Here is a 25,556-nt window from a genome sequence, read left to right on the forward strand (position 1 = left end):
GCACTATTTTGCAATGCTCTTGCCTAAGGGACTTGTAATGTTCACTCACTAGTTCAGCAGTGGTGCCTACAATGTTAATGAAGTTAACTAGCCAGGTTCTGCTGCTCTGGGGATAGGAAATGGCTGCTTTCCTTGTATTTTCTATAAATAAATAAGACTGCGCCAGTACCAGATAAAATGCAAATGCAAAGAAAGCCATTACTGAAGCATTCCATTCACCAATTCTGTAAGAGGCCATTTGTAATCTACTTTCACAGCTGTTCTGATGAGGAAGAAATAAAACTCCCAAGGAGGAAACTTTTAACGAAAGCACAATATATTTTAAATCCTCAATAGTGCTTTGAACATTACACTAGACAAGTTGGCACTATGGACCTCACACACTAGAGAATGAATCCGCTTTAAATCTGGTTGCTGCCTCCTGCAGGATTCTGGGGTTTGTAGTTTAGGGAGGCACCTTTAACAGCCTTACAAAACTACAAAGCCCAGAATTCTGAAGGAGGCAGAAACCAGATTTAAAGAAACTGGATTCATTCTCTAGTGTAATGAAGTAGTAAAAATAGTTTATATTGTTTAAAAATAGGCACAAATTAGTTTTGAAGAAGCACAGGGGGACATTGAAATGCAAGAACCTGGTACCATTTGGATTCCCAGTGGAGAGTGAGTGAAAAATTAAGTATCCTGTTTCTAACTGAGAACAGGACCAATATGGAAGCAGCTTGAATATGCAGTGCCATATATTCTGACTCACAGAGGTATTTTAAGTTCAGGCAAATTTCATGTGAATTTTCTCTTAAACAGGAGGAAATACAACTTAGTGGGTTGTTGAAAGTTTTTCGGGTTATATGGTTATGTTCTAGAAGTATTCTCTCCTGACATTTTGCCTGCATCTATAGCAGGCATCCTTAGAGGTTGTGAGGTCAACAGACCTCACAACCTCAGAGGATGCCTGCCATAGATGCAGGCAAAACGTCAGGAGAGAATGCTTCTAGAACATGGCCATATAGCCCGAAAAACCTACAACAACCTAGTGATTCCAGCCATGAAAGCCTTTGACAATACATTAAATACAACTTAATTTTATTTGGGATGGGGGGGGGGGGGGGAGAAAAAATCGTGTTTTGAGAACACAGTATGGTTAAACAATGCCGCTTCACCCAACTTTACACCATGGTATGTGAAAATTTTCAAATTGAGAAATACCATTTCACAAATCAAAGGGACTGTACTGTTTTCACCCATTTCAAAGGCATTGACTAAAGTTCCATGGAAAATTAGTGTAATCATGCGTTGAATTGTGTTTTCTCAAAGATCACTGGATCGTATGTGTAATCTTCTAACTCTAGGGAGCTTGAAACTTGTTTGTGAGCTCCTTGATCTATAATGTATAGCACTTTATTTAGAAAGGCACTGTGCAGCTAAAAATATTTTTTTGTGGGAACTCACTCAGTTGCACAAGAGAGGCTACCTCCAAGCAGTGTTGTTTGCTTTTAGAACAAAAAGAGCACATTTCAGTTCTTTAAAGAGCTTTACAGTTTTTCTCATTCATAACCAAGACCCCATGGTGTCCCATAACTGGTCACTGAATAAATAGCATATCAGATTAAGGATGTATTAATATCTTTACTCAAGTATAGCTTAGTTAATCACCCAGGGCAGTGGTTCTCAATCTGTGAGTCCCCAGATGTTTTGGCCTTCAACTCCCTGGTAAATTGTCTGGGATTTCTGGGAGTTGTAGGCCAAAACACATGAGAGCTCACAGGTTAAGAACCACTGACCTAGGCATTGGAAACATGCAGAACTCTAGATTTCCGATTGCAGTTGCTCTCAGCCCTTGCTAGTATAGCCAGCAGTGAGTGATAGGAGTTTTGTTCCAACAGTTGGTGAACCACATGAACGGTTCCTAGGTGAACCATTCTCAGCCTTCCTACAGAAGTTGAGGGAGCATAAAAGAGGAATGACTGTATCTATTTATTTTTTATTTATTAAAATATTTTTATCCTGCCATATATTAAAAGATCTCAGGTGGCATACAAAAAAAATCAGTTAAACCAATTTAAATAGACAACAACCATATTGAATACAATTAACAAATTAAAAAGAGGTATAAACAATTTAAAAAGTTTTGAAACCATGTGCATGAGTATTTTGAGATAAATCAGCAAAGGTCTCAAAGCTTTGATAAGTATCCATGTTTTTCCTTGGCTCTTAAATGATATGTTCAAGTGGAGAGCATTTCACAGTTGCAATACAGGAGAATAATAAAACTAACCCCTGTTCCCCATTCCCATTTCTGAGATTTCAGGTGTGGTTCAGAACTTAGCAATTTCTTCTCACATTGAAAAAGACAATTGCTGCTCGACTTCAGTTCAAATCCTTTCCCAAGCAATAAGTTGCCATTCTCCATAGAAGTGGAAATTTAGAATTGGGGATTCTGTACCTTAGAACACACTTATTCACACACTCAATATCCGTGTTTTCATTTACCCATGTTCGACTCCATGGAGATAAAGAATTATGTTTTTGATGCTTTCAGGCAAGGATACCCAGCACTTCTGTTCAGATATGCTATCTTCATTTTCTTGTCCTGGAAACTCAGTAGTCTGGAGCCCTCGGTGGTGCACTGGGTTAAATCCTTGTGCTGGCAGGATGGCTGACTGACAGGTCAGCGGTTCGAACTTCCTCTGTCAGCTCCAGCTCCCCATGCGGAGACATGAGAGAAGCCTCCCACAAGGATGGTAAAACATCAAATATCCGAGTGACCCTTGGGCAGCGTCCTTGCAGACGGCCAATTCTCTCACACCAGAAGTGACTTGCAGTTTCTCAAGTCACTCCCCATACAAAAAAAAGTAGCCTGCGTAGATGGCTTGAGAATAGCAATCTCTGTTTGGTACAATAGTGTGCAACAAATGCAGTAGCTGGGGACAGAAGTGGAGGTAGCGGTATGAAGCTGTTGCAGCAAAACTTTTTCTGGAACTCTAAAGATTAACTCCATTTTTTTATGTCATCGTCTTTTGGGGACACTGTTCATTTCAAGCAATCAATGTCCATAAAAACTTATGCCAAATTAAAATGCCTTGCCTTGTGTTAGCATGTAATAAGGCTTTCTGAGGTAAATAAAGCAGTTGTTGGTATGTGAGCATTTACATTTTCAAAACAGATAAAGGAACATACATGCTGGGGTTCTTTTGGCAGTCCTTGAGTTAAGCCCAATGTTAAACCTATTTAGAGTCATCATCGTAGATGATCCCTCATGGCCTAGTACAATTGTCTTCCAAAAGCTGAGTTTTGTGGTGGGTCCATAAGTGTCTGTAGAGATCAATTCTGGATCCACATGATCTTTCATAATGAGGACATCGATTTCCAGATGGAAGGTGATCCCAACAAGGGTTTGCTTGATGTGCCTTCTGCAGATCTATTAAAATTAATGGACCTGAAGTTCGTATTTAAAGCCCATTTATATAAATAGTCCTATTCCCACATAGGACTAACATTCATTTCAAACCAATGGACTACACTCAGTCTAGCTTAGGTGGTGCTTCCTTCCTTTCTCTTTTTCCACAACAGAGCCAATTTTTGGACATACCTTTTTTGTTGTATTCAAAATATTCACTCTGCAGGCTTCTAGCATTGTAGTGAGGAAGTGAATTCTCCATTTGGTTCTTGTTGATTCCTCCAGCAGAAGTCCACAATTGGATGCTTCAAAATGTGTAAGAGTGACCTCATATTGTTGATATATTTTATATATTGATATATATGAATTGTAGGGTTAAATCATTAAAAGTCACCAGAAAACTGATTTAACTAAACTGTGGAGTCCCAAACTATCTTAAGATAAGCCTTCAAATAAAGGATTGGTTTCATAGGTATAGTCCCAGAATCACTGGTGTATTGTTTTTATACTGTACTTTTTATATTTCTCTTTAATTCTCTTGTTCAACAAATTTGTGTTTTGTTACTTTTTCGCCGTGAAGTCCGACATATTAAATTATGTTGTTCAATGCTTCTCCCTTGGTGTATGCTTAAGCAATGGGTGTACCACGGAACAATGGTGCAAAATAAAACATTAATTATGAAATTCTAGATATGTCTGGTTTTAAAGCTTCTTTTTTCCAGTGGCATTTAGTCTCAGATTACATTCCCAAGCACTTAATGGTTCCTTCTTGAGTGAGCTGAGGGACTCTCAACTCTGGGCTGTCTACACTTTTTTAAGCCATGTGAGTTTGCTGTTGGAGGTTTCAAATATACCATTATTGTTGCTGGTGGTGGTTCTCTTCCCACTCTCACCAACATTTGTTCGACCACACGGTGAAATCAATTGAGGAACTATATCTGTTTTGACTTTAATTCCACAACCAGAGCACACTACTTCAGGGCTTAACTGCCAATGGAAACAATAGCAATCATTTTCTGTGGATCCATGGCTGCAGTATTCCAACAGGGATAGTAGCACTTCTGCATTTTTACTAAGGGCCCTTCTACAGATTCAGTAAAACTTGGAAGTAACCGGGATAAAAGGAGTGGGGAAAGTGCAAGGGGAATCGGGTTAACAGCTGAAAAACATGTGTTTCCACCCAAAAAAATGTGCACCTTCGCATGGCTATATATCCCTGCAGGCATGCAAAACATGTGACTTACTTCCCATCCCCATGTGAACTGCTCCACTGCACATGTGCATTTCAAAAGCCCGAAACAGCTGATTGGGCTGTCAAAAAATGGGGCCACAGACACACAGGTGGCTAAAGTAAAGCATAATTGGAAAGCAATTAGAACTCTCAGCAACCATTTCTTTCTTTCTTTCTTTCTTTCTTTCTTTCTTTCTTTCTTATAATATTAAATAGAGCTTGAATTAACAGTTGGGTGAAGAGAGATAAGGAATCTGTGGTGTGTTCATTGGGAGCTCCACATGTGCACATATGAGATCCAGTGCATCTTGGACAGAATTAAAAAAAAAAACTTCCACCAGTACCTCTTCCATCTTGATCTGCTTCAAAGGAAGATGTGAGGATGGCAGGGTACCATTTGCCGGGACTGACAGGTCTGTGTGTGAACTTGCTGTCAGGTCCCAGGGTTTTTTGAACCAGTTATTAAACCCACATTTTAATGCTCTCTGCCCTAAGATGGAAATGTCCACCTGATTCTTCTGCTGCACATTGGAAGGTGAGTGGCTCAGAAGGAGAACCTAACCAGGGCCAGAACTGTGTACACACTGTCTGCATACACTTGAAAGGTGAAATATTTACCTCTGCTTTTGGTTAGCCATGCCACTATATCCGTATAATCCTTTAAAGCACATCTATTCACAGTGGTGCTGAGTGGAATCAGCAGGCTATTGGCTGCTGATACACTACATATTTCTGGGAAATGTTATTGTCAATATGCACAAATAATATACTGGTCCCCGGTACATTTGGGGTGAGGGTGGGGCACCCTGCTGGTCCTCTAGTTGGGTGGCTCAAGACACAGTGATCTTAACTGAAATTAACATTGTGAACAGTTTTAGATAACTATTTTGAAGTGGTTTGCAAAGTGAGAATGTTCAATCCTCCTACCAGACGGGACATAATGACCACCCAGGATTATATATTTGTGTAGAGCTTCAGAATCAGAATTATCACCAGAGTTGCAGACACTTGACATGTACAGATATTTTTACAGACAAAATCTAACTGCACTAGGGTAGGTGCAGGTGGGTTGGTCCCAAAGAAGCTAAGGTTAGTGGTTGCCCTAGATCTGTGGTTCCCAACCTTTCGCTCTCCATGTGTTTTGGACTTCAACTTCCAGAAATCCCAGACAGATTAATTGTGGGAGCTGAAGTCCAAAACACTCGGAGAACCAAAGGTTGGGAACCACTGCCCTAGATGAACTAAAATTATTCTATTTTATTGTAGACTGAACAGCTTAACAGTAGCAGGTGAAATTATTATGAATTAACAAGTAGTGTACAGCCTTTTTCTTATTTTTTTTTAATTTTCCATTTCAGTAATTGAGCACAGTATTTGTATTGCATAATTCATCTTGACTAAATACTAGGCACCACCATCAATATATTAGAAGTCTCCACTTCACCTATATGCATGCATTTTAAAAAATGAATAAATTCAATCCTTAAACCATTCCAAAGTCATGTTGCAAATCCAACCTAGATTACAAAGTACAATTTTAGTACATTTCTTATGAAGTTTTTGGAGCACCAAAAGGAAATCCTGGCCTTTTGATTAAATAGAGACTGGCTGGTGAAAATGTTAAAACCCTTAAGAGTTGGGTTATCAGCCAATGAAGCTACCTGTGCGCACCTCCTTCGAAGGGCTTTATCCCAAGATATGTACAAATCCTGGGGGGAGGGGAGGTGCAATGGCAACTTCAGAAACTGGCTAACCTTTACTCTAGATTGGGGTAGCCCTGCTGTAATCTTTATCATGAAAGAATTATTTATTTTTTAAAACATGTAAACCAGTTCTTATCCAAGATGAATTCCAGTATGCATACATATTAAATTATCAATATAACATTAAGATAACAAAAATTAAAAAAATATTTGCAATACAACAGAGGTGTAAACAAAAAAGTATCCATTCAGTTAGACAATATAATTAGTTTTAAACAGCTGAAAATAGAAACGTTTTAACTTGGCACTAAAAAGAATGCCGCACCAGCACTCGCTGTACAACCCTTGGGTGGGATTTCCAGTACTGGGGTGCTAACACTGAAAAACTATCTTGCACTTCAGGGAAACCAAATGCATTCTTCTGTTGATGGAATTCCAAGAGGGGTCTCAACTGAGAATCTTAATACAGGGGTAAATTAATATGAGAAGGGGTTATTATTCAGGTATTTGGGTCCCAAGGCAACAGCACCTAGAATAGGCTTGGCAGCAAATTGGCAGCTACTGCAATCCTTTCAGAATTAGTATTACCTTGGCTCTGTCTAGATAACCATCCCATAATTTTAGTGACTGAATGCTATGCTAGCTAAAGTCAGTTCATTTATGTGTGGTACTCTGATAAAGAGAAGTTAGTGTATCTGCAGTCATTACGAAATGACAGAATGCAACAATTTAAAAGGTACCTTGCCTTTCCTTATCAGAGCAGAAGCAACTCGTATTTCTACAGGCTCTTTAGTTCCTTTGTCTACTTCAGTGGTTCTCAACCTGTGGGTCCCCAGATGTTTTGGCCTTAAACTCCCAGAAATCCTAACAGCTGGTAAACTGGCTGGGATTTCTGGGAGTTGTAGGCCAAAACACCTGGGGACCCACAGGTTGAGAACCACTAGTCTACTTGGATCACATTGTTTTGAGTATTGTTGTGTGCCCTTAGGTCATTTAGACTTATGGTGACCCTAAGGTGAACCTATCATGGAGCTTTCTTGGCAAGATTTGTTGAGAGGGGCTTTGTCTTTGCCTACGGCTGAGAGAGTATGACTTGCCACTGGGTTTCCATGTCTGAGCAAGAATTCAGGCTTTGGTCTCCACTAAGTCACACTTGCTCTCACGTACCCCATTGCTATCTGAAAGCCAAAAACACAACAATAAAATTTTCTTGCCTTGCCTAGTTTTGACAGGGCTTTTGTATACATTTGGAAACAATTTGTTTACATTTGATTTTGATATGCTAAAGGGAGACTAAAGAAAAAAAACCTTGGTATCTTAATAAGAAAAAGATTAAATGTGAAGAAGGTAGTGGAGGTAGGGAATAAGTCCCTGAAAACCACAGCCTATTCGGTTAAAGGGAGAGGGGGGGAAGCACCTAAATAATTTGTCTAGACCTTGGAACATGTCATTCAGCTTGTGCTGAGACCAGGAATGGAAAAGATAAAAGCAAACATCTTTCTCTAGTTGATAAAAGAAGATGTATATTTGCATGATTATTCTCTTGTATCTTAGAATCCATGCTTAAGGGAAAATATACCAGCTACTCTGTGTGCTGTCCAATGTATTCTTTTCCCTCCTCTTTTTCCATATTAATCGTCAGTGGATGTCAAAACACACAACTGTTTCTTGCAGCTAGGTGCCTGCAAGGGTTGAGAGTGGAGGACGAGATACTACCTCCACTTGGCACAATTTAAGGTCTTTTGACCCTAAGATATGCAGGTGCTTTAAGACCTTCCATCAGTGAAACCCGCACCCAGCTTGTCATAGCCACTCAGGGGCTGTGCTTCTGCCATTAGTCACAGATCAAAGGTTTCCTATTCAGATCAAGATCAATGGGATACAAAAAGATGTTTGACAGAGATGTCCATGAATGTTCTGACCAAGTTACAGGATGAGGTAAGGAGATGACGTGATAGCTGACACTAGAAAATGGCTGGTGGGTGATGGATCGTATGCAGAAGGGATCTGTAACTTCAGTTCCGTTTCTTGAGCTGAGATGGTTCTTCTACTTCCAGATATTGCAGCCCAATCAGCATACCCAAAATAGAGAAACCTGAGGCAAAGGGATGGAAAAAGAGAAGGAACAGAATATTTGCTTACTGTCGAATCCCATTGCATTTGAAAAATCCAGTTTCAGTCCCCTGTTCAGTTATGACAGTTGATAGCCTTAAGTAGGTTACTATTACTTAACCTAATCTCAAGAGGGCTGCTCTAAAGCTAAAAATGTTTCTGAAAGACTCCTTCAGGAAAGAGCAAGTACAGCTCAGTTTTTGGACTACAACTCCATAATCCCGAGATGTGGTTGATAGTCCCAAAAGTGTGACTTTCTCAGTTTTTGAGAGTAGACTAGAAACACCAGACAGCCATGAAAACAAAACAAAACAGAAGGCTCTACTTACTTGCCACCATGAGTGGGGCTAGGACACCAATTGTTGCAGCTGCTGTGCCATAAATAAATACCTCAGAGAGGAAGTGAGCCAGTGCAATGAAGAAAGTCAAAAGTGTGATGTTGTAGAGGCTGCCAAAGAATAGAAAAAAGGAAATTTACTGAAAGGACATGACACTGAAAAAGCTGGAAAGCATTCTAACATTTCCCATATTTGCATTTGTAGTAAAATGCTAAGTCCTAGACTGGCTTCTGTATGACTTGGAAAATGTCTATGCCAATTCACCTGAGTACGAAATATCTCAACCTGCATTTGTATTTTTACTTGGATCACATTGTTTTGTGTATTGTTGTGTGACTTTACATACATTCATTTATGAGTTGTCAATATAAATAAACAATGTTTCTGCTTGTATGCTGTATGTTCATTACTTTCTTGGATGGATTTTATACCATATTCAGAGTATGATTGGGGTGGTCTGATTTAATGCACAAGTCACATTGTTTATATGTTATTCACTTTGGGGTGGGCGGGGCAGACAACTATTGGATTGTGTGATTTTAATGTTTATATTGATATGTTTTTCATTCCATATTTAATGTTAAATTATGTCATGTATTATGATTTTATTGATTTTTGTATGTTGGTATCATAATGTTAGGTTTCTTTACCTTCCTCTTTCTTCCCTTTTTTCCTTCTCTACCTATTCTGCAACTCACAGCAGTCCTTCTGATCAACCTATCTACCTTCCTATCTATCTCTATCTAATCTATCTATCTAGCTATCTCTCTATTTGTTTGTCTATCTAATCTATCTGGAGGATTGCTGGGAGTTGCAGTCCAGGAATAGGAAATCGGAAATATGCAGGGATTGGGATGCTCTCAAATAAATCCAAGGAGAAGAAAGCTTGCAGCTTGGAAGCAGTGTATTTGGATCATCCTCCTCTCCTAAAGGCCTGGTCTAGAGGATGCTGGGAGCTGTAATCAGAAAGAGAGGGTGGATATGCTTTTGTATGTTTTGTTTACCAGGGGGAGTTGTTTTTGTGCATGCACTGTAGGTCTTTTTGTTCTTTTTTTGCATTTTAAGTTCCTTCTGTTGTGTTTTTCAGTGTTTTTATGAGTGATGGTCACTCGTTGGCCTAGTAGGTGTATTTTGTCCACATTTTGTGTCAATTAATCCAATGGGTTTTGAGTTATGTTAATCCCACAAATGAACATTAGATTTTTATTTATATAGACTAGCTGTCCCCTGCCATGCGTTGCTATGGCCCAGTCTGTGTATATGTGTTGTGTGTGTGTATATATGTGTATATATGTGGTTTTGCGCATGCATTGTAATGTATTTTTTATTTTTTGGCTTTTTAAGTCTCTTCTGCTGTGTTTTTATGAGTGATGGTCACTTGTTGGCCTGACAGGTGTATTGTGTCCAAATTTGGTGTCAATTCATCCAGTGGCTTTTGAGTTATGTTAATCCCACAAACGGACATAACATTTTTATTTATATAGACAGATGATCGCTTGGCACTGCAGAGTATTAGGGAAGCAGGAAGATTATTCCGTGTGTTGAAAGGGAAAAGAAAGAGTAATCGTAGACTCATAGTTGGAAGAGATGCCAAGGGCCATCCAGTCCAACCCCTTGCCATGCAGGGGCACATAATCAAAGCACACCCAGCAGATGGCCATCCAATTTCTGTTTAAAAACTATTTGTAGGATCTTTGGCATTAAGTAATCTACTTCATTGTAAGCTTCCAAAGACGATAGTCCACTTCCTCAGTTGTGACTGAAGGAGTCTATGGAGTAGGAAACCTTTATTAAAATAAAGTGTTTAAGACTCAAAAGTGCTACAAGACTACTCTTTCTCTCTCCTCTTTATACTGAAGCACACTGATGCAATCTTGGTTTTCCTTTAAAAGCACAGCTCACCTTTGAAAAGTGACAGTACAAATGGCTGCTCAGCATGCAGTTCCTTGTCAGTTTGGGTAACAGAGCAGAAGCTGCTGACTTCAATGATTAAAAACTAAACATTTGTGGCTTCAACACATGATTCCTGTCAAGCCAATGGAGACGACGGAGGATGAACTGGCTGCTGGGTCTGGAACAGGCAGCTAAGTGCCGATCAGCTCTGTTTTTCCAAATGCACAGCAGGAAATGGAGACAGTACAGTATTCTGTGCTTCCCACAGCAGTGGACAGATTACTAATGAGTAACAAGGAAATAGCTATTGCTTTTGGCCTGCAGGCTACAGGTTACCTAGATGGTGCAATTAAAACAAAACTGGACATAGATGGATCATTTAAAACTAAACTGCAGTTTTTATTGTGTATTTTATTTCCTTGGAAGACAAAGCTCCCTATATGTTACAAGGCTGTTCCTGGATCTCCTAATTAATTCTGGTTCCATAGCAAAAGATACAGGGAAATGTTTTGAGCCGGCCCTTTTTTTCTAAACCTGTTCATTCATCTAGGAGCCCCTGGTGGTGCAGTGGGTTAAAGCGCTGAGCTGCTGAACTTGCTGACCGAAAGGTCGCAGGTTCAAAACCGGGGAGGCAGCATAAGCTCCCGCTGTGAGGCCCAGCTTCTGCCAACCCAGCAGTTAAAACATGCAATTGTGGGTACATCAAAAGGTACCACTCCGGTGGGAAGGTAACGGCACTCCATGCAGTCATGCTGGCCACATGACCTTGGAGGCGTCTACGGACAATGCCGGCTCTTTGGCTTAGAAATGGAGATGAGGACCCAGAGTCGGACATGATTGGAGTTAATATTAGGGGAAAACCTTTACCTTTACTATTTATTCTTATATAAATCTTACTGATTTCACTGCAACTTACATATAGGCTTCAGTTTGATCCTTTAACATTGTCAATAAACTGTACATACAGAACACTTAGCACAGAATTCCTACAGGGAAAGGAAAACCGAGTGTGTAAACTAATGATTTGGGGGCGGGGGGGGGGGGGGGGGAGCTTAGATATTGTCCTTCACTTCTATCATTCTTTGAACCTACGTTTGGTTGCGGATATCGATGGCACAGTAGCAGCGGATGACAGAAGACAGCAAGGTCCAAATGCCAAAGGTTCGAGCCTGAAGGCCGTTTACTGTGCAGAGAGAACAAATGCAGAATTAGATCACCTCCTTCTCTCATTTCCTCTGACTCCAGGTAGTTAGGCAGCAGGCCCAGAAAGGAGAGGAGGCCTCCAATATCAGTGAGGTTCGAAAACATTTGTCTCTATAGATGAGATTTGGGGCGGGCGGTGGGGGCGGGGTGGTGGTGTTAGGGTAAGAGGGACAGAAAGAGGAAAAAGTAATAATCTTTTTCAGGTATACTTAATTTGTGTATCCTGCCTTTCCTTTTCCAAAAAAGAAATGATTCAGTACACTTTACAAAAAATGAAAATAGAATTATCCAAGAATGAAAACACATCAACAAATTGAAGACAAAACGAAATACATATGTGTACATGTAAAAAGTAATAGTTAATAAATAAATCTGAAGGACAGCTTGGCTAGTTCAGAGTTCACAATTATAGCAGTATAATTGTACTATAATTGCCACAGCTGCATTTTTTTTGAATTCCTGGGATTTGTGCTTTGGTGAGGCGCTAAAATTCTCTCTGGTTGAGAAGTCTGAATACCCATCCCAATACTACAAATCCCATAGGATGGAACCATGGCAGTTAAGGTATAATCAAACTACTATAATTGTGGAGCATCAAAGGGTCCTGCGATACTTGTTCTAGACCACTGGTTATCAACCTCTGAGTCCCCAGGTGTTTTGACCTACAACTCCCAGCAATCATAGCCAGTTTATCAGCTGTTAGGATTTCTGGGAGTTGAATGCCAAAACATCTGGGGACCCACAGGTTGAGAACAACTGTTCTAGAGGTAGGAACAGAGGCCCCTTCTACACTGATACCAGATTATCTGTTTTAAACTGGAGTATATGAGTCTTCACTGCCAAATAATCTGGTTTAAGAATACAATCTGGGATCAGATCCTGGGATACAGGGGCACAGTGGAAAGGGCCAGAGTTAAAGTGAAAGATGACCTGGGGCCTGTCTAGACAGGACCTTTATTGCGGTAACTCCCACAATAAAGGAGGGGCTGTCCAGACAACGTTCTCTGGTTTGCAGCAAATTAATTTGATAGTGGATTTATGCGGGATAAATCCGCTATTTCCAGTCTCTGGACTGCAGAATACTACAGTTCAGACATTATTCCCACAGCTTATTGGGTTAAATAAGGGGATACCCACCCCCTCTCCCCAAGCCCCCAGAACCCTTAGAAAAGTAATAAAAACTTACCAGGCCTCCATTACAAGACTCGGCAGGCTCTCTCAGTGCATAGAAATGATGCACCAGGAGAGTGGGGGGTGGGGGAGGAGGGAGAAAAATCACTCCCTCTCCCTCTCCTGGTGCGTCATTTCTATGTGCCAGGAAAGCCTGCCAAGGATTGTAATGGAGGCCTGGTAAGTTTTTATTACTTTTCTAAGGAGTCTGGAAGCTTGAGGGGAGCGGGTAGGGCCTCCAGATGTTCTCTCGGGCTAGTCCCGAGAGACCATCAGGACACCCACCCCAGAAAGCACATGTTTTCTGGGGTGGGTTTGGACAGGCCCCCAGGAAAATCTGCGTTTTTTAAATGCGGATTCTCCTGGGATAAAGGCCTGTCTGGATCCCACCTACATCTCCTGAGACATTGAATTTCACATAGATACTATCACTAAAGCAGTTCTCCTAAGTCATGCTGCCAACTATATTTTGAAGGTAACACATAAGATAAATGAATGCATAAGCACGGTACCTATGGACTCACTGCCAGTACACTGATCCTGGAAGACTATCCTACTCGGACAATGAGGCATTGCCTAAGTAAGTAAGTAAATTAAACTATATTGTTTTTAGGTCCTATTATTGGGGGTTGGGATCTCATTATAGGAGAAAAAGCAAACTATACACTCAGACATCCTTGTTTGCAGGTTTAACTTTTGCAGATCTGATTATCTGCTGATTTGATTAATGTGTTCTCTCTATGAATCTCAATATTGTCCAACACGGTTCTATAGTAAACATCCACCAAAAGGTGACTACAGAGTTGCATTGGAGAATGAACAGATTCCTCAACATGTGGAAGCCGCACTGTGAATGAACATATTAAAATTAAAAAGATACACAAAACTTGAAGAAAACAAAATCCAGAAAAAAGCAGTTAATTAGAAAGGGTGCAAATGGAACAAACACTGTCCATTGTTATATAAAGCAGTGGTTTCCAACCTTTGTTTCCTCCAGGTATTTTGGATTTCAGCTCCCACAATTCCTAACAGCTGGTAAGATGGCTGGAATTTCTGGGAGTTGAAGAGCAAAGCAACTGGAGGACCAATGGATGGAAACTACTATATAGGCTACTATTGTGTGTATTGTGTATGAACCCCGTGTTGTAAACCGGCCTGAGTCCCTCGTTGGAGGTGAGAAGACCGGTATATAAAAGTTCTAAATAAATAAATAATAAATAAATATCAAAGAGTATTCATCATAACAAGTGCCTCTTCCATATTGTCTCCTACTAGGGCAAGACTATTTTACCAGTAATATTAGCATGTTCTACAATTTGTCAGAATAAACCATTTCAGCTGGCAAACCCTGATGGACAATATGGAAACTCCCTGGCTGTTTTTCCTAATCTCCTGAATTGTTCATGTCTATTGCAGAAAATTAAAAACTGTACAAAACACACAGCCTGTCCTGATTCCTATTATGCTGTTTTAGCCATTCTGGCATATAGGTGAGGAAGAGGCATTGTCTTGTGCTTTGCATCAATCTAGTGCTGCCAACAAGCCTTAATACTATTGCACAGTAAATCTTTGCAGTTCGAGCCCTTGCTAGGATGAAATTATCTGGGTTGCTGGCAGCTACAGAGTCTCTTCAAATAAGCCAGAACATCTTGAAATAACCTAAGACTAAGCTCCTGATGTGGCAGGAGTTGCTAGATTCTGATTACTTAACACAGCTCATTCAGAGTGGCTGATATTAGATGTCTAAGAAGGGGGAAATATAATTGGCTGTTTCCAAACAGAAAAAAATGTCCACATTGTATGAAAAACAGAACCTGCAAAAAGTGCCGTGGTTGGCTCCAGTGCTGGAAACAAATACAAGAATGACAAAATCTTCTGCCTTATAAATTCAGTGTCATGGCAAAATTCATAGTAGTAATCTGTTATAGCTTGGTTTTTTTTGCTATGCGGGAATGGACAGACTCTAGCTAATACAATACTTGTAAATACAGAAATGCAAGAGGTCAAAGGGAAAAGGTTATCGCCCCAAAGATTCTTGGCTCATAGGCAGAATTCAGAAGTTTGTTGCTGGACTTTCTAATATACCGTACACGTGGCCTTAATGTGTACTAATGTGTATACATGCAAACAGAAGTGAGACTAAGTAGGGGAAAATGGTGTGCACAGATAGGGATTTTATTTGCAAGGGAAGCAGATTATTCTAATGGGGGGATTCACATATATATCAGTTTTCCAAAAGACACATATACTGGTTTAGCACTGAAGACTGCTCATATGCATTCATTACAGAAATGGAGAGGACTGCCTAATATAGCCACCTCCCAAGTGCATAAAGGAGTACACAGACTTAATTAACTGGAAGTAAAGCTACACATATAATGAGAGAGTGAGTGAGCTTGTTACATAAATTAGGGAGACAGGTTATTCCATGGAAATAGCAGAGCTGGTGATTCTCTTTCTCGTGGGGGAAAGAGCTCTAACACAGCTTTCCAGAACCTGATATTCCTACAAACAGTGTCTTCTGGAATCCAAACAATGGATTGTTGTGGAGGTGATTGTCGATTGGAGCAGAATACACCACTCTGAGCATAAAACAAGTAAGTATGTCCGAGTCACTATCTGTAATGGAAAAAATATAACTAGAGGGAATAAATTTGACTCAGTATAAAATAGCTTCCTCTTCGTAGGGATTATGCAACATTATACAGATCTGAGCTGGATACACACATTTTTCCATTATACATATATACAGTGTTCCCTCACTTATTGCGGGTGTTACATTCCAGGACCACCCGTGATAAGTGAAAATCCACAATGTAGGGATGCTATATATTTATACCACATTCCGAGGGTGAGGCAGAAGTGAGGAGAGATTTAAAGGTACCGCACACCTTTTTTTGCTAGCTATCTTTGCTTTGCTTTGCAATCTCTCTTGATTAGCTGCCTCTCTCCTGAGGGGGAGGGTGAAACCCCCTTCCACACTCCATCGTTGCCAGGAGGTGGGATTAGAATGCCACTCTGGGCAACGGCAAACATTCATAAACTGGGGGCAAAAAACCGTGAAACAGCGAAGTTTGCGAAAAGCGAACCGCAAAGTAGCGAGGGAACACTGTACATGTTTTGGACAGCTCCAAGGGGCCTGTTCTTCACCTAATTTATAACGTTGAAAATATGCTTCTGCCTTCTACATTAGTGAGTAGAGGTAGACATAGGTCTGACATAGGTCTGAATTCAATTGTTTGCTCCAACTAATGTAGCCTTGTGGAATCAATGATCTCACATAAGTATTGACTCCCCAAATTCGCATTCATTCATTATGTCTACATTTGCTAGGATTAACAACTGGACGTAGTTCATAGTGATTCAGCCGGAACTGAAAGATGTGTGTCATGGAAAGGGAGGAATCTTGTGGGACCTGTAAGACTAACTTATTTCAATGTTTGAAAAAGTGGTCTGGAGTCCATGAAAAATGCAACCACAAGATTTCTCTATACCACATATTAACACAGTAGACCATGAATAGGCAAACCCAGGTCATATCCTTCCTTCCTTCCCTCTTTCTTTCCTCCACCCCTCTCTCTTTCTCCCTTCTTCCTTTCCTTCCACCCTTTCGTCTTTCCTTCCTCCTTTCTTTCTTTCCTCCCTCCCTCCTTCTCTCTCCTCCTTTCTCCTATCTTCCTTCTCCTTTGTCTTTCCTTCCTTCTCTCCTCCCTCCCTTCCCTTTCTCCCTCTCCCTAGTACCTTCCACCCTTTTGTCCTTCCTTCCTTCTCTCTTTCCTCCCCCCCTCTCTCCCTTTCTCCTTTCTCTTTTGTCTTTCCTTCTCTCCTCCCCCCGTTTCCCTCCATTCCCTTCCACCCTTCCTTCCATCTTTCTCTTCCTATCTTTTTTCCTTTTCTTGTTCCTTCCTCCTTTCCTCCTGGGGGATGTTTAGCTGAGAGGAGAGAAGGTAGAATCCCCTTGGGGAAATAGGGCAGGTTATAAATACAGTCTTATTATTATAATAGAGAGAGAACACAAGAGCCATGTTTCAAGATTGAGGAGGAGGGGAAAACTGATTTTCTACTGCTCTAGAGACCAGGACACAAGGGAGCAATGGTTTAAAATGGCAGGGAAAGATATTTGACTGAAAAGAACTTCCTAAGAGTAAGAGCTGTTGGAGAGTAGCATAGGCTGCCTCTGAGTGTGGTGGAGTCTCCTTCTCTGGAGGCTTTTACACAAGGGTTGTCTATTGGGAGTGCTTTGATTGTGCCTTCCTGCATGGCAGGGGGATGGACTGGATGGCCCTTGGGGGTCTCTTTCAGTGCTTGGATTCTATATCAGGAGTAGGCAATACGGGGTCGAATGTATATACTTTTTCTCTCCAGTCCACCATCTCATCCTGACCAAGACCAACCCTTTTGGGATCCAAACGTTTCCTGTCTTTCCTTCACTTTCTGCCTTTGAAAGAGAAGAGGAAGGGGAGGAAAGGGCAGGAAGGGGACTTGGGGAGAACCCCCTTCCTCCTGGCCCACCATGTGGCCCCCAAGTTAGAAAGTTTGCCCATGCCTTCAGTAGTCTCTCAGTCAATCTGAAGCCAAGCAACTGGAACTCTCAAGCAACTGGCAAAAAAAAAGTCAAAAAACTAAAACATCAAATGTAAAAAGCTGTTTTTATAATATAGTAAAATACTAAAACTGTGTTACGTTAAGTTTGTCTTTACTGTTTTAATTTTAATTTCTGCATTTGAATATTAATATCAAATCAATACAAAGTTTATGGTATGGCTTGGCACAACTAGGGATATAGTATCAGTTAGGCCTATTTTGAATAATAATTCTCAAGGAATAAAAAACTATATTTATCTGGCAGCTGCCAATCCCTGTGGTTTCTGGTTAACTGGGAAGCTACTAAATTACGTACCTATTTATCTGAAAGCTGCTGCAATATCTTTAAAGGCTTTTAAACTTTTAAAGAAAAAACACTGTGAGCTACTTCAAGGAGTAAATGTTTAAAAATTAAAAAAAATATGATATATGAACAAGCATTTCCAAACCTCAAACAAAATATAGATCTTAAGGCTAAAAGTTGAGTATTTCCCATGTGTAAAAAAAGAAAAAAAGAAAATAGCCTTCCTGAATATCTTACCAAGGTTTGGCTTGCCTGTGTACAGCTTCTCAGAGAGAAAGCTGTGATCTCTGAAGCTTTGCACTGTGTTCCCCATGGCAATGATGGACACCATAACTAGCCAGCTACGGAGCACATTCAGGAAACGGCTCATCTTGCATCACACAACCTGCTCAGGGGAACAAAGGCAGATTCTGGAGTTCATGATACCACTCTGCATCATAATTCATAGTCACATTAACTATCCTCCACCAAATGTTTGCATACTTATCTCCTAGATCAGTCGACCAAGAGTGGGAATCATTGAATTCCCCAGATGTTGCAGAACTGCAATTCCCAGCATTCCTTACAATTGCTTAAGTTGTTATCACAGCTGGGAATTGCATTGCAGCAACATCTGGAGAACCACAAATGTTCACCTTCAGAATGGACCTTTGGAGGGGGAAAACCACAGTTACATCCACCACTTTCTATAAGGATCACCTAATTAAAAAGATCATGCTCCATAATAAAGACAAAGGACCTCATCACACTAGAGCATGTATCCACTTTAAATCCAGTTTTTGCCTCCTGCAGAATTCTGGGACTTGTAGTTTAGGGGGGGGGCTTTACACTGTTCAGCCAGACACGTCCTGGGCCTCACTAAACTACAAACCCCAGAATTCTGCAGGAGGTGGATTTAAGGTGGATCCATGCTCTGGTGTGATGAGGCTGAAAGACAGAAACCTTATATCTCATCTACTGAGATATTGGCATGAGGTTAGTTACTGAATTGTCTCTGGTACCATTTCTGTACTGACCTAATTTGGGGGGAGGCGTAGCAGAAGCAACATTCAAAAATGCACACAGAGGACTAGTTGCACATCAATGTTGCTAATTCATTTGTTTTATCCCTGCACTCAGGTAGGATACATCTACTCTCTCGACTTAATACACTTTGACAGCACTTTAACTTTCATGGCTCAATGCTATAGAATCATGGGAGTTGTAGTTTTATGAGGTCTTCATTCATCTCTATCAAAGAATGCTGTTATCTCAACCAAACTACACCTTTCAGGATACCAATGCATTGAGCAATGGAAGTTAAAGTGGTTTTAAACTGCATTCATTCTATAATGTAGACACACCAATTTTTCAGTGCATAACAGGGGAGGCCAGATAACTAAGAAAAAAGGAAAGTATCAGGCAAGCAGGTGGATTTTTTTTTTTTTTGCTGTTCCTGATAGCCTGTCTCCTATTTTAATTTTAATATAGGAGCACCCACAGGATGCATATTTAGCAATAATGCACTGGAAACTTACTTTTTAAAAAATTGCAATACATCCCAATACAAAGATATTGCATTTTGGCATGCTGGAAACACCTAGCGACCATGATGTCCATCATCCTTGTCAAATGTCATTTTCTCTTGACAACTCTAATATTACCTGCCACCTGTTCCCTAACTTCATAACACCAACCCATCCACAGGGCAGTCCTCCATATGCAGCCCCCCCATCAAGGAATACCTCTATGCCTACCTTGCTCTTTAACAGGTTGTCTACCTGGTTCCCAGAGGCAGCAAGCTTTCCACCCTACCTCCAACCCAAGGAGCTGTAGCCACGCCCCCTTCGCTGCCTGCGCAATGATTGGCCCGCTGTCAGGGTTGTCGTTCTCCTGATTGGTTGTCACCTCCCACTCCAAGTCTTAGCCCCGCGCCACGCGAATGGCTGAACGGATAGGTCAATCAAATATTTTGAAAGCGATTGGGCCGTTGTGACGTCAACACAGAAGGGGCGGTTCGATGAGGCAAATTGCACCACTGCCCTCCCTTCCTGGTTATAAAAGGATATTGGACGGCGCCATATTGGAAGAGGCATGTGGAAATGAATGAGGGGGGATTGGATAGGTGCGCATGCGCAACTGGGGAAAGCGCCTCGGGCGGGAGTGAGGAGCCTGCGCTTGCGCAGACGCGCCTTCGATGAGGGAGCGAGCGAGGGAGGGAGGAAGGCGGTTGCTGGTTGGTTGTTGTAGTAACAGAGCGAAGCGCCGGCAAGAGGAGCCGCGGCTGCCGGGCCCTCCAGGGAGATGAAGCCGCAGGTAAGGGCGCCACGGGCTTCAGGAGCGGCAGAGTGGGCACTCACCCTCGGGAGGCTCCCAGGAGGAGGGCAGCAGGCGGTGTCTCCTACTCCCTCAAAGGTCCTGGGCCTGTCCTGAGGGGGGAACGGGGAGCAGCCTGCTTTGGCCCAGAAGAGAGAGGCCGCTCAGGGACACGGCAACACGGGCGGGAGGGGGAAGCGACTTGGTTGGACTACAACTCCCAGAATCCCCAAGTCCCCACGCTAGATTCAGTATCTATAGTGTTTATTTATTATTTATTTATTTACTTTGATTATATACCGCTGTATCTCAAGCCCGAAGGCGACTCACGGCGGTTCACAAACAGTAAAAACAGTAGAAACAGCAGTGGTTCCATACAACATATAACAATTGACTTAACACATTATCCATAAATTACCAATAAGCAATTACAATGCACAATTATTACAAAAAACAACCGTACCCAATCTTCTCATCATCCAAGCGTAGTCCAGGTTCGTCGTCCATTGTTCCATTCCTATGTTCCATTACCAGATTGCACTAAATTACTCAAACGCCTGCACAAACATCCAGGTCTTCACCTTTTTGCGGAATACCATTAGAGATGGTGCTAGTCTAATGTCCGTAGGAAGGGCGTTCCACAGGCGAGGAGCCACCACCGAGAAGGCCCTATCTCTCGTCCCCGCCAGCCAAGCTTGAGAAGCAGGCGGGATCGAGAGCAGGGTCTCCCCGGAAGATCTCAAACTCCTGGTGGGTTCATAGGCAGAGATGCGGTCAGATAGGTAGCTTGGGCCGGAACCGTTTAGGGCTTTAAAGGCCAACGCCAGCACTTTGAATTCAGCCCGGTAGCAGATCGGTAGCCAGTGGAGTTGGCGCAACAGGGGGGTTGTATGCTCCCTGCGCTCCGCTCCTGTTAAAATCATGGCTGCCGAGTGTTGGACTAGTTGGAGCTTCCGAGCTGTCTTCAAAGGCAACCCCACGTAGAGAGCGTTGCAGTAGTCTAAACGGGATGTAACCAGAGCGTGGACTACTGTGGCCAAGTCAGACTTCCCAAGGTATGGGCGCAGCTGGCGCACAAGCTTTAGCTGTGCAAATGCTCCCCTGGTCACCGCCGAAACCTGGGGTTCCAGGCTCAGCGATGAGTCCAGGGTCATACCCAAGCTGCGAACCTGCATCTTCAGGGGGAGTGCGGCCCCATCCAACACGTGTTTAACATAGATTTAACATAGATCAAGTGTTTAACATAGATTTCAAATTATGTAAACAAAACACAGTATAACCCAGGCATGGGCAAACGTGGGCCCTCCAGGTATATTGGACTCCAACTCCCACAATTCCTAACAGCCGGTAGGAAAAGTGTTCCTGCCATACATCAAGGGAACCACTGACCGCATAGGGAAACTGATGAGGAAACACAACATACAAACAATCTACAAATCTCACTGTACACTGTCTTCTTTGTTGTTGTTCACCGCCCCGAGTCGCCTTCGGGCTGAGAGGGGCGGTCAATAAATGCAAGAAATAAATAAATAATAAATAATACAAACCCACCAAGAAAATCCAACAAATGCTACGTTCAGCAAAGGACAAGAGGGATCCTCTCACCTCTGCAGGAGTCTACCGTATACCATGCAGCTGTGGACAAGTCTACATAGGGACCACCAAACGCAGCGCCCAGACACGCATCAAGGAACATGAAAGGCACTGCAGACTACTTCAACCAGAGAAGTCAGCTATAGCAGAGCACCTGATGAACCAGCCTGGACACAGCATATTATTTGAGAACACAAAAATGCTGGACCACTCTCACATCCACCATGCCAGACTACACAGGGAAGCCATTGAAATCCACAAACATGTGGACAATTTCAACAGAAAGGAAGAAACCATGAAAATGAACAAAATCAGGCTACCAGTATTAAAAAATTCTAAAATTGCAACACCAAAAAAGAGAGAAAAACAGGCAGGGACATCTAATCACCTTTCAAGAAGAGTTTGCTCCAGGCACAGTCAGCCCATTGTATGCTAATCAAGGTGGTCAGTTGAAAGATTCACACCTAGCCCAAACTTACAAAAGCCCTGTGTCTCACCCTGGTCATTCCACAGATATATAAACCCCTTTTTTCCCCAGTTCCAGCAGACCTCACCTCTGAGGATGCTTGCCATACATGCAGGCGAAACGTCAGGAGAAATGCCTCTAGAACATGGCCATATAGCCCGAAAAAACCCACAAGAACTGAGCTGGTAGGAATTGTGGGAGTTGAAGTCCAAAACACCTGGAGGGCCCAAGTTTGCCCATGCCTGATATAACCACACTTGGTCTCTCCAGGTGTTTTGGACTTCAGCTCCCACAGTTCCTAACAGCCTGTAGGAAATGTTAATCATTTCCACTACCTTGGCAGCCACCTCTCCACAAAAGTCAACATTGACACTGAAATACAACACCGCCTGAGCTCTGCGAGTGCAGGTTTTTTTCCGAATGAAGCAGAGAGTGTTTGAGGGCCGGGACATCCGTAGGGATACCAAGGTGCTTGTTTATAAAGTTATTGTCTTCTCAACCCTGCTATACACCTGCGAGACATGGACTGTCTACAGAAGTCACATGCAACTCTTGGAACGATTCCATCAGCGCTGCCTCCGGAAAATCCTGCAAATCTCTTGGGAAGACAAGCGGACAAATGTCATCGTGTTGGAAGAAGCAAATACTGCCAGCATTGTAACCCGGGACCGAAGGCTGGAGACCTCAGTACACTATACCTGGGACGTCGACCTCTTCCACCGAGCGCGCAGCTTCGGGAGGGACGCACATGGAGGTGAGGGAGGAAGGGGACACCTGCCTAGCCAGCCAGATCAGCCGAATCAACCCTGGCGATCAGTGGGGTGACAGATGTCGCAGCCAGATCGCCCTCACATCCCTGCCAGCATCGAAGCAATGGTCCTCCGCCATCAACTCTGCTGGACCGGCCATGTTGTCCGGATGCCTGACCACCATCTCCCAAAGCAGTTGCTCTGCTCTGAACTCAAGAACAGAAAATGGAATGTTGGTGGGCAGGAAAAGAAATTTAAAGATGGGCTCAAAGCCAATCTTAAAAATTCTGGCATAGACACTGAGAACTGAGAAGCTCCAGCCCTTGAGCGCTCCAACTGGAGTCAGCTGTGACCAGCAGTGCTGTAGAATTTGAAGAGGCATGAATGGAGGGCAAAAGAGGGAAGCGTCCCAAGAGGAAGGCGTGTCAAGCCAACCCCTTCAGGACCGCCTTCCACCTGGAAACCAATACCCTCACTGCGGGAGAAGATGCAGATCAAGAATAGGGCTCCACAGTCACCTACGGAGCCACCGCCAGTACACTGATCATGGGAGACTATCCTATTCGGAAAACAAGGGATCGCCTAAATCAAAATGAAATGATAGGAATTGTGAGAGTTGAAGTCCAAAACACCTGGAGGGCGCAAGTTTGCCCATGCCTGCTCTAGCAACTATTAAACACACATTCTACACTCCCGCCATCTCCCTCCACCAATATACATACATATCTGAGAGTGACATGGTTTTAAAATGTGATTTTCTAGTGATTGCAATTCACAGGTGTCTTGTTTTCAAAGAGGCCTTGCTTGCCAGAAATTGCTGATGCTTAGAAAATGCTGCCACAGAGAGAAGTTCACTACCTCTACTCATTACTCACCTCACTACCTCTGAGGATGCTTGCCATAGATGCAGGCGAAATGTCAGGAGAGAATGCCTCTAGAACATGGCCATATAGCCCGAAAAAACCTACAACAACCTAGTGATTTCGGCCATGAAAGCCTTTGACAATACAGAGAAGTTATTATTGTCTATGTTTTCCATGGCTCAATGATACAAGTTGCTAGATAATACTGCACACCCTCCCTCCTTAATTTCTCACAGGCATGTAGAGAAACACCAAACAAGTAGATAAGTTGACCTGTGGCTCCACAGCTCAGGGTCAGACATTTAAACTGTACTATTGTTATAGGCGTCTGCTGTTGGAAAGATAGAAGAACCAAGGAGATTCCATAATTGTCAGCTAAGGCCAATGAGATGATTGATTTCTGTATACCAATCAAACTGTGCCTTCTGTTTTTAATGAGAGTCATAAATATTAATGTAAACTAACTTTAGGTAGGACAAACTCTTTGATCACATTCTCATGTGCGTGTTTGTCACTATTGCTGTTGTTGTTGTTGTTCATTCGTTCAGTCGTCTCCGACTCTTCGTGACCTCATGGACCAGCCCACGCCAGAGCTCCCTGTCGGTCGTCACCACCCCCAGCTCCTTCAAGGTCAGTCCAGTCACTTCAAGGATGCCATCCATCCATCTTGCCCTTGGTCGGCCCCTCTTCCTTTTGCCTTCCACTTTCCCCAGCATAATTGTCTTCTCTAGGCTTTCCTGTCTCCTCATGATGTGGCCAAAGTACTTCAACTTTGTCTCTAGTATCTTTCCCTCCAGTGAGCAGTCGGGCTTTATTTCCTGGAGGATGGACTGGTTGGATCTTCTCGCAGTCCAAGGCACTCTCAGCACTTTCCTCCAGCACCACAGCTCAAAAGCATCGCTCTTCCTTCGCTCAGCCTTCCCTAAGGTCCAGCTCTCACATCCGTAGGTGACTACAGGGAATACCATGGCTTTGACTAGGCGGATCTTTGTTGCCAGTCTGATGTCTCTACTCTTGACTATTTGATCGAGACTGGACATTGCTTTCCTCCCAAGAAGTAAGCGTCTTCTGATTTCCTGGCCACAGTCTGCATCTGCAGTAATCTTTGCACCTAGAAATACAAAGTCTGTCACGGCCTCCACGGTTTCTCCCTCTATTTTCCAGTTGTCAATCATTCTTGTTGCTAACGGCCACGTATTAAATAGCATTTTGCAGTTTTAAAGATGCAACTTTCCATGGTGTCCTTCCTCGCCCTCCCCGTGGAAAGGGGTGATCTGCTTTCGGATTTGGATTTATGAAATATGTTGGTTTTTTTGCCACACATATCTATACCTACACATTTATATGGAGAGTTTATATAAAAATTGACTTGCCGCCCTCAAAACTATTGCTAGTTGATTCTTACAGGCATATATGTGTAATGTGTGTATGTATATAGCAGGCATGGCTAGGCTGTTAGGAATTGTGGGAGTCCAAAACACCTGGTAGGCCCAAGTTTGCCCATGCCTGGTATATAGAATGAGAGAGCAAGATTATAAAGAATATTAAAAAAATCCTAATCCACCATTATCAATGTAATCCTACCTCTACAAACTACACTGTAGCAACTGTTAGACATACATTCTACGCTACCACCATCTCCCTCCACCAACATACAT

General features: G+C 42.4%; 2 protein-coding genes across 14 annotated transcripts in view; one reads left to right on the forward strand and one right to left on the reverse strand.

Annotated features, from left to right (window-relative positions):
• Positions 1 to 5,947: 5,947 nt before the first annotated feature.
• ERG28 (ergosterol biosynthesis 28 homolog) lies at positions 5,948 to 19,756 on the reverse strand. The gene is made up of 5 exons (XM_060758282.2): positions 19,669 to 19,756; positions 18,170 to 18,317; positions 11,764 to 11,854; positions 8,770 to 8,888; positions 5,948 to 8,423 (listed from the first exon to the last, which is right to left on the reverse strand). The coding sequence occupies exons 2-5, from the start codon at positions 18,300 to 18,302 to the stop codon at positions 8,344 to 8,346; spliced, it is 423 nt and encodes a 140-aa protein (XP_060614265.1). The 5' UTR covers positions 18,303 to 18,317; positions 19,669 to 19,756; the 3' UTR covers positions 5,948 to 8,343.
• A 328-nt stretch (positions 19,757 to 20,084) lies between these two features.
• TTLL5 (tubulin tyrosine ligase like 5) overlaps positions 20,085 to 25,556 on the forward strand; it is a 149,823-nt gene continuing 144,351 nt past the window's right edge. For all 13 annotated transcript variants that reach the window (XM_060758169.2, XM_060758177.2, XM_060758202.2 and 10 more), the window contains exon 1: positions 20,085 to 20,227. The gene's annotated coding sequence lies outside the window, so the exon portion shown is untranslated. The remainder of the gene's footprint in view (positions 20,228 to 25,556) is intronic.

Source organism: Anolis sagrei, chromosome 1 (assembly GCF_037176765.1).
Source record: "Anolis sagrei isolate rAnoSag1 chromosome 1, rAnoSag1.mat, whole genome shotgun sequence".
In the NCBI taxonomy this organism is placed as follows: domain Eukaryota; kingdom Metazoa; phylum Chordata; class Lepidosauria; order Squamata; family Dactyloidae; genus Anolis; species Anolis sagrei.

What these genes read in the sequence shown, in the direction of transcription:
- ERG28 (XM_060758282.2), bottom strand. Translation starts at nt 18,302, where the DNA reads ATGAGCCGTTTCCTGAATGTGCTCCGTAGCTGGCTAGTTATGGTGTCC. An exon ending in ATCGATATCCGCAACCAAAC is followed by an intron (nt 8,889 to 11,763) that starts GTAGGTTCAAAG and finishes ATTCTTTGGCAG; the next exon opens with CCTCTACAACATCACACTTT. An exon ending in AGCCCCACTCATGGTGGCAA is followed by an intron (nt 8,424 to 8,769) that starts GTAAGTAGAGCC and finishes CCTTTGCCTCAG; the next exon opens with GTTTCTCTATTTTGGGTATG.